The sequence below is a fragment of the Hylobates moloch genome, unplaced genomic scaffold (assembly GCF_009828535.3).
Source record: "Hylobates moloch isolate HMO894 unplaced genomic scaffold, HMol_V3 SCAFFOLD_17, whole genome shotgun sequence".
Lineage (NCBI taxonomy): Eukaryota > Metazoa > Chordata > Mammalia > Primates > Hylobatidae > Hylobates > Hylobates moloch.
Genome location: NW_026652292.1, coordinates 74237973 through 74250007, shown reverse-complemented (window position 1 = coordinate 74250007; position 12035 = coordinate 74237973). Strand labels below are relative to the sequence as shown.

At 43.8% G+C, this 12035-nt stretch overlaps 1 protein-coding gene across 1 annotated transcript; it reads right to left on the bottom strand.

Annotated features, from left to right (window-relative positions):
• Positions 1 to 5522: 5522 nt before the first annotated feature.
• Positions 5523 to 6646, bottom strand: HS3ST1 (heparan sulfate-glucosamine 3-sulfotransferase 1). Its single transcript, XM_058430151.1, has one exon. It carries the CDS (start codon positions 6630 to 6632, stop codon positions 5709 to 5711), a length of 924 nt encoding a protein of 307 aa, XP_058286134.1. The 5' UTR covers positions 6633 to 6646; the 3' UTR covers positions 5523 to 5708.
• Positions 6647 to 12035: the final 5389 nt, after the last annotated feature.

The window sequence follows — 12035 nt, the reverse complement described above, 5'->3', positions numbered from 1 at the left end:
GTTGATCATATTATACATTTAAAATACAGAGAGAAGAAAACATGCATGCAAGGTTAAGACCTTAGAGTGGATGGTCTAGAAGCGAAGTCTGAGGGGGGATTCCTGTTTTCTTGGGAAACACATTTACTGAGAATAGGGTAGCAGAAGAAATGAGTAAGGTAATGTGGGAAAAGGACGAAGTTTCAGAAGAAATAAGTAAAAGTAAGGTTTCAGGAGAAGTCTAGCCTCAGCCTGATCTCACGAGGAGCTCTGAGCATGAGTCACACCAGAGGTTGTCCTGCCCAGAGGCAATGAGGGTGGACTGTTACCCTACTACCCCCATGCCCCATCCCACATCGGTCAGTCAATCATTAGTCATGCCCTAACCCTAGGAAAGCAGGGGAGTGGGGTGGACAACACTTCTCAGGCATCTTCAGGTAAGGAAACTCCTGCCAACTAAGAGAAATCCTTCAGGAAATAGTACAGAAGACAATCTTGGTGGCAGCTGGGGTTGAGAGCACTTCCCTAGTAAATGAGCTCTGGATGAAGCATTAGCAGCAACAGCTACAGTCACATAGCTGAGAAGCAGAGCAGGAAAAAGGGCAGTGCATTTCTGCCGACTGGTTCAAAACCAATTTTGGTCTGTCTCCTGAAGTCCCAAATGTTTTTAACCACTAAGTAACATATGCACCGGGTTTATAGTTTTTACCTACTTTATCTCATTGAATTGGAGTTTTCCCCCAAACAGAGTACAGTACATATCTGCCCATTTTTATGGAGAAGGAAATGGAGGTTCTCAGAATCTGAATCTAAGATCCCATGGTCAGTGATTGCTACAGCTAGGATGCATACCCAGGTCTACTGGCTCTCTCTCTTTGCTGTTATCTAACTGGGAAATTTGGGCAAAATGGAGTAAAGGTCTTGACATCAGGGAGAACTAAAGCACCAAGGTCATTTTCTACATCAAAACACTTTAGTGAAGCAGCTAAATCTGATGATGTCCTCTTTAGCTTTGGCCTTCTCTCATTGTACGCTGTTTGGAGAAATCCGTTACGTTGCTCTGGCCTTTAACTCAGGCTGAGTCTTCCGAAATGAGCTGCTGCCGGTTAGAAGCATGTTTTATCACGTCCCTGTTGCATCAAATCCCAGCCACTGCTTTGCTTGAAGGTAATCTTGACAACACCCTAACAGTCCAACTCCAAATCCTAGATGCCCATAATTTCCCTTACAGGCTCTGCCTAATAGACAGATACATATGCTTTATATCTTCCTCCACTTACCCACAAATAGATGGACTGAAAAGGAGCAGAGACACCCGAGACAAAATTTCATTTGTAAGAAGCAATGGCTCTATCAACACGGGCAAGCCCTTTAATTTCTGAGTTTATTTTTCTGTAAAATTAGTAGCCCATTTTCTACTTCCTAGAGTTGTTATACAGGTTAGAAGCAATATATTTAAAATACCAAGCACATGGCAGGTGTGCAACAAATGATAGCTATTTTTATGCAACAGATACACCTGCACAGGACCCAAATTCACATGGGTGCCTGCTAAGTAAGCTTCCAACACTCCAGCCTTGGAAAGCAGTAGCTTCTCACTGAGTTTAACACATTTGACATGCCACTTAGACAAATCTCTTGCCTACCTCTACCCTCTAACCCCAGCCTCTCCCCATGACCACTGTCTTCATGTCTCAAGCTTCCCTTATTCAGAATGCCCTGCTCTGGTGACACCACTGCCATTCGTGCCCCAGCTTTATGGCAATTCCTCCATGAAACCTTCCCATAGGAAGGTCAGGATCTCTGTGGCCCACAAGTTAAGTGACCTGCCCTGCCATGCGACCTCTGGGAAGATTCTCTATTTCCTAATATTTCTGACAAATGATATTCTGGAGAGGGTCTCTGATATTTTTCACCTTCTTTTGTGATATGTGATGTCAACGTTTCCCATTTCTGGACTATTTCCCTGGAGTGAGCAAAAATCCTTTCTTCTGAAAAAAATGACTTGAGGTCAGGATCACTTTTTATTTTTTATTATTATTTTATCTTATTTATTTATTTATTTATTTATTTATTTATTTATTTATTTGAGATGGAGTCTTGCTCTGTCACCCAGGCTGGAGTGCAGTGGCATCATCTCGGCTCACTGCAAACTCCACCTGCCAGGTTCAAGTGGTCCTCCTGCCTCAGCCTCCTGAGTAGCTGGGATTACAGGCACTCGCCACCATGCCTGACAAATTTTTGTATTTTTAGTAGAGACGGGGTTTCACCATGTTGGTCAGGCTGGTCTTGAACTCCTAACCTCGTGATTCACCTGCCTCGGCCTCCCAAAGTGCTGGGATTACAGGCGTGAGCCACTGCGTCTTGCCAGGACCACTTTTTAAATCTCAGTTTCCTCTTCTCTATAAGGGCGCTAGTTGATTTCTCTCAGGAATGTTGCTGAACTGAATGCCAAACCATGGAACACATCCCCCCACCCAGTCTATACACAGCTAAATGTCTTTCCCCTTGTACTCCAAGACCCTCTATATTTTTATTAAACTCCAGAACAAACAGTTAATGAATACTGGTTCCTGTTGTATTTTCTTTTTATGTTTTTGACGACTCAATACCATGTTAAGCATGTGGTAGGGGCTCAAAAAAGTAAAATTTTAATGAATAATGGTGACCTGTGACATCACCCCTGTAAGCAGCAGGCATGCTAGGCATTCGTCTCCCCTGCCCTGCATCTCCTTCCAGTTGGGTAAGCCTCCAAGCACAGAAGGAGTAAAGCACCCTGTGCTCAGAGACATGTCACTTTTCCTAAACTCTCAAACCTTCAGGTTGTGCACTGATAACCAAATGGTGTTAAAAGGATTTCAACCCTATCTGATTCCAGGAGGAAGGGAAAGGGAAGGGGCTGTTCTGACTCTGGAGTGTCACATGTGTGAATATTCCAAATCTAATAGCTGAGGCTTGGTTCAGTTGTTCTCAGCTGCCTCTCTGGAAGGACCCACCTGGATCCCTCAGGCTGCTCCTGGGCTGGGGTGGTCTGGACAGGAGCCCCAAGCCTTCTACTGACATCTGTCTCTGTTAATGGAATTGGTAGAAGGCATGTTTTGGAGGGACTGGGTGCTATTAGGCTCCTGAGTCACTGCATTTTGGCCTATAAGGACAGCACAGGGTCTACTATAAGGACAGCACAGGGTCTTATAAGGACCTATAAGGATAGCACAGGGTCTACTACAGGGCCTCCTTTGAATTTGACAGTGCTTGGTGAGATCTATTAATAAATACCTTGGGTAAGTCTTGAGTGATGGTTTCTTTCTCAGTGTACCTTCTCAATGACTGGCTGGGGTTGTACCAAAAATGAATGAACAGATAGTGCCACTAGGACCTCTGATCCCTTGCTCATGGTAGACTCATTTGAACATTCCTTTAGCCATGACGCTACACCCCCAAAGGAAAACATATTGAATTTACATTCACTGATCATTTTACACTGGACCACCCCCTCCATCGACTATGCCAGTCCCAACAGCTAGATTATGTTCCACGTGCTGTTCCTGTCTTCCTCTGCTCCTCCCCGCTGCCTCTTGCATCAGCAGTTCATGCTTCAACCAGACCGTCCCTGTCAGGGCACAGGAATTTACAGGCAGTTTGCAAAGAGCATCTTCTTCCGAGTCAGAGACTGTCATTGCAGTTTCCTTTCAGTCACCAGTTTCCTGAACAGGCTTGGAAACTTGACTTAACCTTTCTGGGCCCTCTTATTTCTTCAGCTCTTCAACGAGTATGGTAAAAGCAAGATCCAATGATGCACTGCAGAGGGAGGCTCTCTGCCTATTGAAAAGTACCATGTCCACCACGGGCCTGTTGTAAATATTTCTGCTACATCCTCTGGGGGAGATGATGGTTTAATGACGACTTTAATGGATTCTAAAGAGGAAGGCATCCTCTCTGCTCTCTGTGCATGATATGGAGTAGGGCATAGGACATGCTAAGGTCAGGTCAGGCTGGAGCTGCTGAAACACACCAAGGTGACTCACTTCCCTGATAACACTGCTGAGAAAACCGCAGGCTTCTTCTTGCCCTTCCTGTATCTGGGACACACCTCTTAGGATGGAAGATATTTGGCACCTGGGAAGAAATGTCAAGTCAGGTCAGGAAGAACTGGCTCTGAGTCTGGGCCTTTCCTTTTGAGTTCAGAAAGAGTTGAGTAAAAACTAAATACATAAATAACCTGTGCTTTGGCTCTGAGTAGCCTCTAAGCCTGAGTTTATAGTCAATGTGACCTTGGGCAAGTTTCTCATGTTCTCTGGGCCTATTTCCTCCTCTTTGAAATTTCCATAATAATATCTGCATCCTGGGGTTGCTTGGAGAAATTTCAATGAGTTCTTAAGTGTAGGAGATGATTAATAACGTCCATTTCTGTCATTTTCCTTCAGTATAAACTATGTCAGGAAACCGGTTTATTTTGCTTGTTTGTATGTTCTCTTTTACTGTCGTGAATGTTTTATTTTTATTAAATTCCAATGTGTTTAATTCTGTAAAAGGCTGACGGCACGAAGAATGCATGAAAAAACTGAGGATAAGAAGGGTTTGTGTGACCATCTCCAACAAGCTGGCTGCTCAGGGGCAGAAGTAAACCTGAACTCCAGCCTCTCCTCTGAGGGCAGGTACAGTGGCTCTCTTAGGTGCTACCCTCAACTCTGCCCTTTTCTCTTTTTAACTTCAACCCTTGGGAGCTTACTTTTTCTTTCACGTTCAGGACTCCAAATTTAGAGTTGATTTTGAAACATACACATATTTATGTTTCAGTGCATATGGAATATATCTCTATAATGCCAATGTATCTTTCAGGAAGTAAGCAGACTTTCAGACTAAGCAAAAGACTACTACCCTTTTAGTCAGCTTTTCACAGAACCTACAGGATGAAGACACGCATAGATTTTGCAGTTTCTCTTTGCTATTCTAATTGGCTTTCTGGAGGCCAACTGCCACCTGCGGCAAAGTACCCAGGCCCAAGATCATTCTGAAGGCCAAGGGTTTAATCCTCTTTATTATAACTGCTGAGATCAGAAGCGTGTGCAAATATTCTTTGAGGTCAAGATGGATCCCAAGAGACCTCTAGCCAGTCACTAACTGCTTCTCCATCCTGAATATTGCTTTGTTTACTTGAAGTTTACATGTGGGAATGGGTAAAACTGTGACCTCCAAAAATGACAAGGAATCGCCGAGGAGATAAATCTTACAATCCAAGTAAAAATAAATCTGATGATCACAATAAGACATTAAAAATTAAAAAGAGCAATGCAGAAAGGAGAGGGGAGAGAGAGGATTATAATAGCCATGAAAAACATGTTTTTTTAAGTAACAAAAGAATTTAGATTTTGCAATGATTGCAACACAGACAGCTATTTTGAGTTGGGGGCAAGTTAATTATATTCAAAAAAAGATAGCGTCTCCAGAAAAAATCTTTTTTTTTCAGTGAAATAGTTTAGTTCCTTCATATAGAGACATATTACACAATGTTAACAACCATGAAAAACAATACAAAATGCCCTCCATTTAACAAGTAGAAAAATATAACTAGTATATATGGCAATTGTGAATCTAATACTGTACAGAAGTACTTTATGGATTTTACAAATAAATTATACCTTAAATGCTTTTTTTAAAATTCTTCCCCCACCCCCAGATGTACACCAGAACTTACAGTAGGAAAGTTTCTGAGCTTAGCTTATTGCAAATCAGTGCCAGTCAAATGTTCTGCCAACAAGCTCGAAGAATTTCTTATTTGGCTCATGAAAATATTCGTGCAGTTTATTGAGTAGTTTGGGATCAACTTGGGGGTGGGCCCGGCCTTTGGACTCATGTAAGCAGCGGTCCCGGCCGCTGTCCCGCAGGCAGTAAAAGCCCTTGGTTTTGTTAAAGTAGAAGTTTGAGGCATTGATCTGCGGCGACAGCTTCAGGAACCTCTCGACCTTTTGGATCTCGGGGAAAGGGTCCCTGATGAGGCGGTCGCCGTCCACAATGTGGATGTGGCGCAGCGGGAAGAAGCGCAGCCAGTTCTGCATGTGCACGTGGTAGAGGCTGCGGTTGAGGGCCTTGTAGTCCAAGTTGAGCCGGCCGTCGCGCACCAGGAACTCCTCGATGGACGGGTAGGGCTTGCGCTTCTGCATGTGGTTGTAGAACACTTGGGTGTAGTCAGATAGCACGCGCTCCGACGGGTCTCGCAGGATGAGCAGCAGCCGGATGGACGGGTTCATGCTGTAGACTCGCTCAGGCACTTTGGGCGACGTGAAGTACGCGGGGGTCTTCTCCACCGTGAGCTGGTGTGGCCAGGAGAAGGGCATCTGGCTGAGGTACCAGCCCAGGCCGTGGCTGTAATGCTCCTCCCAGTCGAAGAAGTGGACCTCGTTCTCCGCGGCCGCCACGTCGGGGTGCAGGCTGAGCATCTCCAGCAGCGCGCGCGTGCCGCCCTTGCGCACGCCGATAATGATGGTCTGTGGCAACTGCTGGGCAGAGCCGTTCGGGGCCGCGCCATCGCGGACGTCATCCTGGAGGGTCCCCGCTTTCCGCAGAAGCTCCTGCTGGCCTAGCTCAGAGGGGCGGGAAGGCACTATCTGGGGCTGGGCCACCAGCAGCACCGCGCCCAGGAGCAGCGCGGCCATGCTGGACACCACGGTGGCTTCACTGGGCCGTGCGCCGCTGGGTCATGAAGCACCGCAGCAGGGAAGTCTCCTAGTCAGTGGCACATGGGCGTTTCAGGCCTTCAATTACTAGGGAACAAAAAGGGAAGATATTAACATATAACAAACACAGGGATAATTCAACTAACAACTCTGTAGCCACTCTGCAGTGAGGGCTATATTCACCTCCCCAGGACTCTCAGTTTCTTATCCTATACAAGAGCCGATGGCAAACATTTTCTGCAAAACGCCAGAGAATAAGTATTTTAGGATTTAAGGGACATACTTTATGCCAGCTCCAACTCCAACCATGCTATTATAGATGGAATGCAGCCGTAGGCAACACACAAGGGAATGGGTGTGGTTGTGTTCCAAGAACACTCTATTTACGGGCACTGAATGAATTTCATATAATTTTCACGTGTCATTAAATATTATTTTCCTTTTTACTGTTATTATTTTTTGCAATCATTTATATGTTTAGCTGTTTGGCTGCATACAACCAGGCCAGGTTTGGCCCCCTAGTCAGAGCATGCTAACCCTTGCTATAAAGGAAAGGGTTGGGAAGACCCTTTGGAACTCAGCAAAAATCAATAAAATATCTACTACTCACCAGTCCCTGGCAGAGGGGCAGGTGATATAGAAGCAGGCTTTGTTCCTGCCCCCACTCTTCCAGCCAGGGGCTCCTAATCTAACAAAGCATGTGAATTAGTATGAAAGATTGCATGATTAGTCCCAATTCTTCACCTTGTGTCCAACCCTTGAATTGGCCTTGCCACTAGCATATGAGCAGATGTGACAACGTATCAGTTCCCAGCCTGGCTACAAGAGGCCTTGTGTGTTTTTGCTCACCCTCTTTCACTCTTGCCTTTGCCATGAGAAGAATATGCCCTGGCTAGCCCACGGTCCCAGAGGGAGGATGAGAGACACACACAGCCATCCCAGCTCATGACTGAAGATGCATGATTGTGGTTTTAAGCCACTGAGTTTTGGAGTGGTTTGTATTGCAGCGGGAGATTGGCAAAAGTTAATTGATGCAGCCTGACTGTAGGCATCGGGGAGATACACGTTATGATTGTAATTTAGGTAGGGTACTATGAAGACACATTTTCATTCATTTTGCCTAAAATAATTGGGGATGGTTTCACAGTGGAGGAAACATTTGAAGTAGGCCTGGAGGGATAAACAAGTGAAATTACTACAAAGTGCAAAAAAGCCTTCATTTGTACAAAGCTTTACTATTGATAATATGTTCTCATACTATGTTCAGCTATTGTCACTACAACCCTACATTGTAAGGTAGGAAGGCAGGGCAGGTGTCACCACCATTTTTTTTTTTTTTTTTTAGATGGAGTTTTGCTTTTGTTGCGCAGCCTGGGGTGCAATGGTGCGATCTCAGCCCGCCGCAACCTCCGCCTCCCGGGTTCGAGCGACTCTCCTGCCTCAGTCTCCCGAGTAGCTGAGATTACAGGCATGCGCCACCATGCCCGGCTAATTTTGTATTTTTAGTAGAGATGGGATTTCTCCATGTTGGTCAGGCTGGTCTCGAACTCCCAACCTCAGGTGATCTGCCCGCCTCAGCCTCCCAAAGTGCTGGGATTACAGGCATGAGCCACCACGCCCTGCCGGTCACCACCATTTTATAGAGGGTAGTCTTGTCTAAGGACACTATTCTATTAGTCTATTTCAAAATTCAAAGCCCAAATTGAAAACTCTAAACTCAGTGTTCTTTATCCACAAACCACATCTTTTCCACAAAACTTCTCCTCTTAACCTATTTAAGATTTATTACATTTAGTCAGTAAAGGACACAGGAACTGCTGGCCTAGATGCTGTGGGGTTCCACAAGACAGACCAGTCAAGGGTTTATGTTTTCAAGGAGCTGATACTCATCAGTCTGTGTTTCACACTCTCCCCTAAAGAGGAGATTAGATGCTCTCACTTGAGTCATCTCTGTTAAAACACATTAAGAGAAGCGTAAGAGACAAGCCTGGCTTGGGAACTGCGGGATTTACAAAGCTAGTAAAAATGTTCTCCATCAAGAGGACTCATCATCTTTTGTACGGTAGTTTCAAAATGTACTTCATTAGTTTAAAACTTGTCCAGAATGAATAAAGGAAGAACAAATCCCAGGACATCCATTTTTATGATCAACCAGCTGATCTACCTTTCTCAGATGTTGTTATCTGCTTTGAAAAACATATTAAAGAGCAAGTAATCAAATAGATGGAAGGTTTTAGAGAACCACAGTGCACTGGAGAAGGGACCTGAGAGATCAGTGATGTAACTCTTTAAGAAAAAAATCGAGAATGCTCTAGAAAAGCTAGCCAAGAACGATGAGGTTTCAGGTTGGTTCTACCGATTGGTGAGCTCAATTTAATGGACCAATTTTTTTAGTCAACTCGTGCTTTCAGAGTGTTTCAGCTGAATTTCATTTCCTTCTCAAGTCACCTATGTGGTTCGACCAAATGTACCAATTGTGCTTGGCTCTTACATGTTTGAGATGTGAGAATGTATGCAATTGTACGTGCATGCTTGAGTGTGTCTGTATGTGTGTGCATGCATGTGTGTGTGTGTGTGCAGGTATAACAGGTTAGTCAAATGAGAGAGGGACTAACTACTACCCCTTAGAGAGCTATATTGTGTGTGGGTCACTTCTATCCCTGTCTTATAGTTCCATGTTCAGACTCAGGGAACAACACATCCCTATTATTTGATACCTAAGTGTAGAGGCAGAGGCCAGATCTGAAATTCATATTATCTGACTGTTTATGCTCCTTCCACTCTAACCTGAGGCATCCTGGTTAGTATAGTGTACATCTGAGGTTTCTTTCCTGAAGGGGAATTACCAGCAGACAGTAGAGAAGAAACTAAATATAGTTTGTCCTTTATGAAAGAAAATAACAACAATATATTGGGAAGTTAAGCAGCTTATAAGCTCTTTGTTTGTACTTTAATCCTTTCTAAAAATGTATTTACTTATGTCTAGACCTTTTTCATTCAAAAATATTTGAGGCTTATAGAGAAAGAAATTAGCTAATGTCTTTACACATATATGCAAGTATATACACAAACATATACATACACACATACTATATATAGCATATCTATCATGTATATACCCCATGTGTATCTCTTATGTGTATATGTAAAAATGTTTATAAGTATATATGTGTTTGTGCGTGTAAATGTATGCACACATATATTCATACCTAAATATAGTATAACCTGTTTTATATTACATACACACCGTGGGCATTGGGAGCCAACTTCCTCTTGTGGTTTTGTAATTTGGACTTCCCAGTGGCAGAGAAAGGATTTCTGGTCCTTTTTGTAACACTCTCAGAAACAAAAAGATTCCCAAGTTCAGGTGAACCTGTAAGCCATTCCTGTGGGCCACCTTGATCTTGACAATGGAATTATAAACATCAGAGAAGAAGGGAGTCACTTAGTCTCTGCCTTTCACACCCCAAGATGACTTGCCCAGTGTCACATAGTAAATCTGTTCCTAGGACTTTTGGCTCCTGAATTCCAGTTCTGTAGTCTAGTTGCTGTTATTACTGTCTTTCGAGTGAGTGGTTGTAATGTAAAACAATGACAATGTTTTTGGGATTCCAAAGAAGAAAAACCCAACAAAATCTACCCAGCAATGACAACTCCCTGGCCACCAACTTCCAGTGTCAGCTGACACACAGGGTATGTGCAGTACAGGGTCAAACTTGCTCATTTGTTCTGTTCAGTAGAAGGGTCCAAATGAATTGCACAGGCTCTGGAGTCAGGATTCCTGTCTCTAGTTTGGACCTTGGTCAAAGTGACTTAACCTCTCTTAGCTTCAGTTTCCTCATCTGTAAAATGGTAATAATTCCACCTGCTTCAGATGATTACTTTGAGACTGAAATGAAACAATGTGTGTCAGGACTGTCCAATACAAATATATTGTGTATCGCATATGCATTCACACATTTTCCAAAGGTCAAATTTTGAAACATATATTTTATATAGCTTAATAAATCTAAAATGTTATCACTCTAACATATAATCACTACATAATTTTTCTTTTTTGAGACAGAGTCTTCCTCTGTTGCCCAGGCTGGAGTGCAGTGGCATGATCTCAGCTCACTGTGACCTCTGCATTCTGGATTCAAGTAGTTCTTGTGCCTCAGCCTCCCAAGTAGCTGGGACCACAGGCATGTGCCACTACACCTGGCTAATTTTTGTATTATAATTTTAGTACAGATGGAGTTTCATCATGTTGGCCAGACTGGTCTCGAACTCCTGACCTTAAGTGATCCACCTGCCTCGGTCTCCCAAAGTGCTTAGATTCCAGGCATGAGCCACCATACCTGGCCTAATCACTATATAAAATTAATGAGGTATTTTGCATTTTTTTCTACCCAGTCTTCAAAATGCAAGTGCATATATGTTTTCCATGTAGCACATCTCAAGGACACATATGGCTGGTGGCAATTGAGTTAGAGAGCACAGAGATAGATAGCACTGGGCACGTTTGCAATTCTTAATCTGAGAGCTCTTCAAGCGTGGATCACACTCTCCTGAAAGCAAGATTCTCTACCCACTCACTGATGAGGAGCTTCCTGAACAGAAGAACCAGGAAAGCAGGTTTGAACCTGCAGGCAGCACAAAGGCAAATTCCATCTTCTCCCTCAAGAAACAAACCAGGTAAAAGTAAACAAATGGGACCTTCTGACAGTTGAAGCACTTGGCTGATGTGGGCATGGATACAGAATTCTCCATAGCACCTGGAGCTGAGGCCACATCCTTGGCAAAAGCAATGATTGCAGCTCCCATCTGCAGCAATTGCTACTGAACAGGCACTAGGCTGGCAACTTTCCACACAGGGCTTGCTGTAATCCTCACTGCAAGTCTTCAGGGTAAGTGATATTATTATTTTTAAAAATGAGGTGCAGAGAAATGAAGTCTTGTGTCTAGAAAGTTAGAGGAGGTGAAAGGAGTCAAACTCAGTCTAAACAGACAAAGCCAGGAACTTCACTGTCACTTTCACTTTTCTTGGCAATGTCTGGAGTTAGTGAGCAAGTTGTTGATGAACTTGGCTCGACTTCTTCGGTCCTGTTGAATAGTTGTGCCTTGCACCAATTCTTTGATGAAGGTCACAATTTCTGTGAAGGCCCGGACTTGCTAAGATGGGCAAAATGAACCTCCGCCTTCCTTTTATAGATGGGTTAATAGGTCCCAAAGGAAGATCCAGCTACCTCTCCGTTTACTTCCCTTTATCGGGAGGCTGTTTTCTGGGTGTTACGGTGAAAACCCAATTCCTGAGTTTCACGAATTGAAAAGATTAAGGTCCTTCCTATCAGCAACAGTAAGCTTCCTCGAGTCCCACTGTGAAGACAGTAGCCACATGCC

What these genes read in the sequence shown, in the direction of transcription:
- HS3ST1 (XM_058430151.1), bottom strand. Translation starts at nt 6,632, where the DNA reads ATGGCCGCGCTGCTCCTGGGCGCGGTGCTGCTGGTGGCCCAGCCCCAG.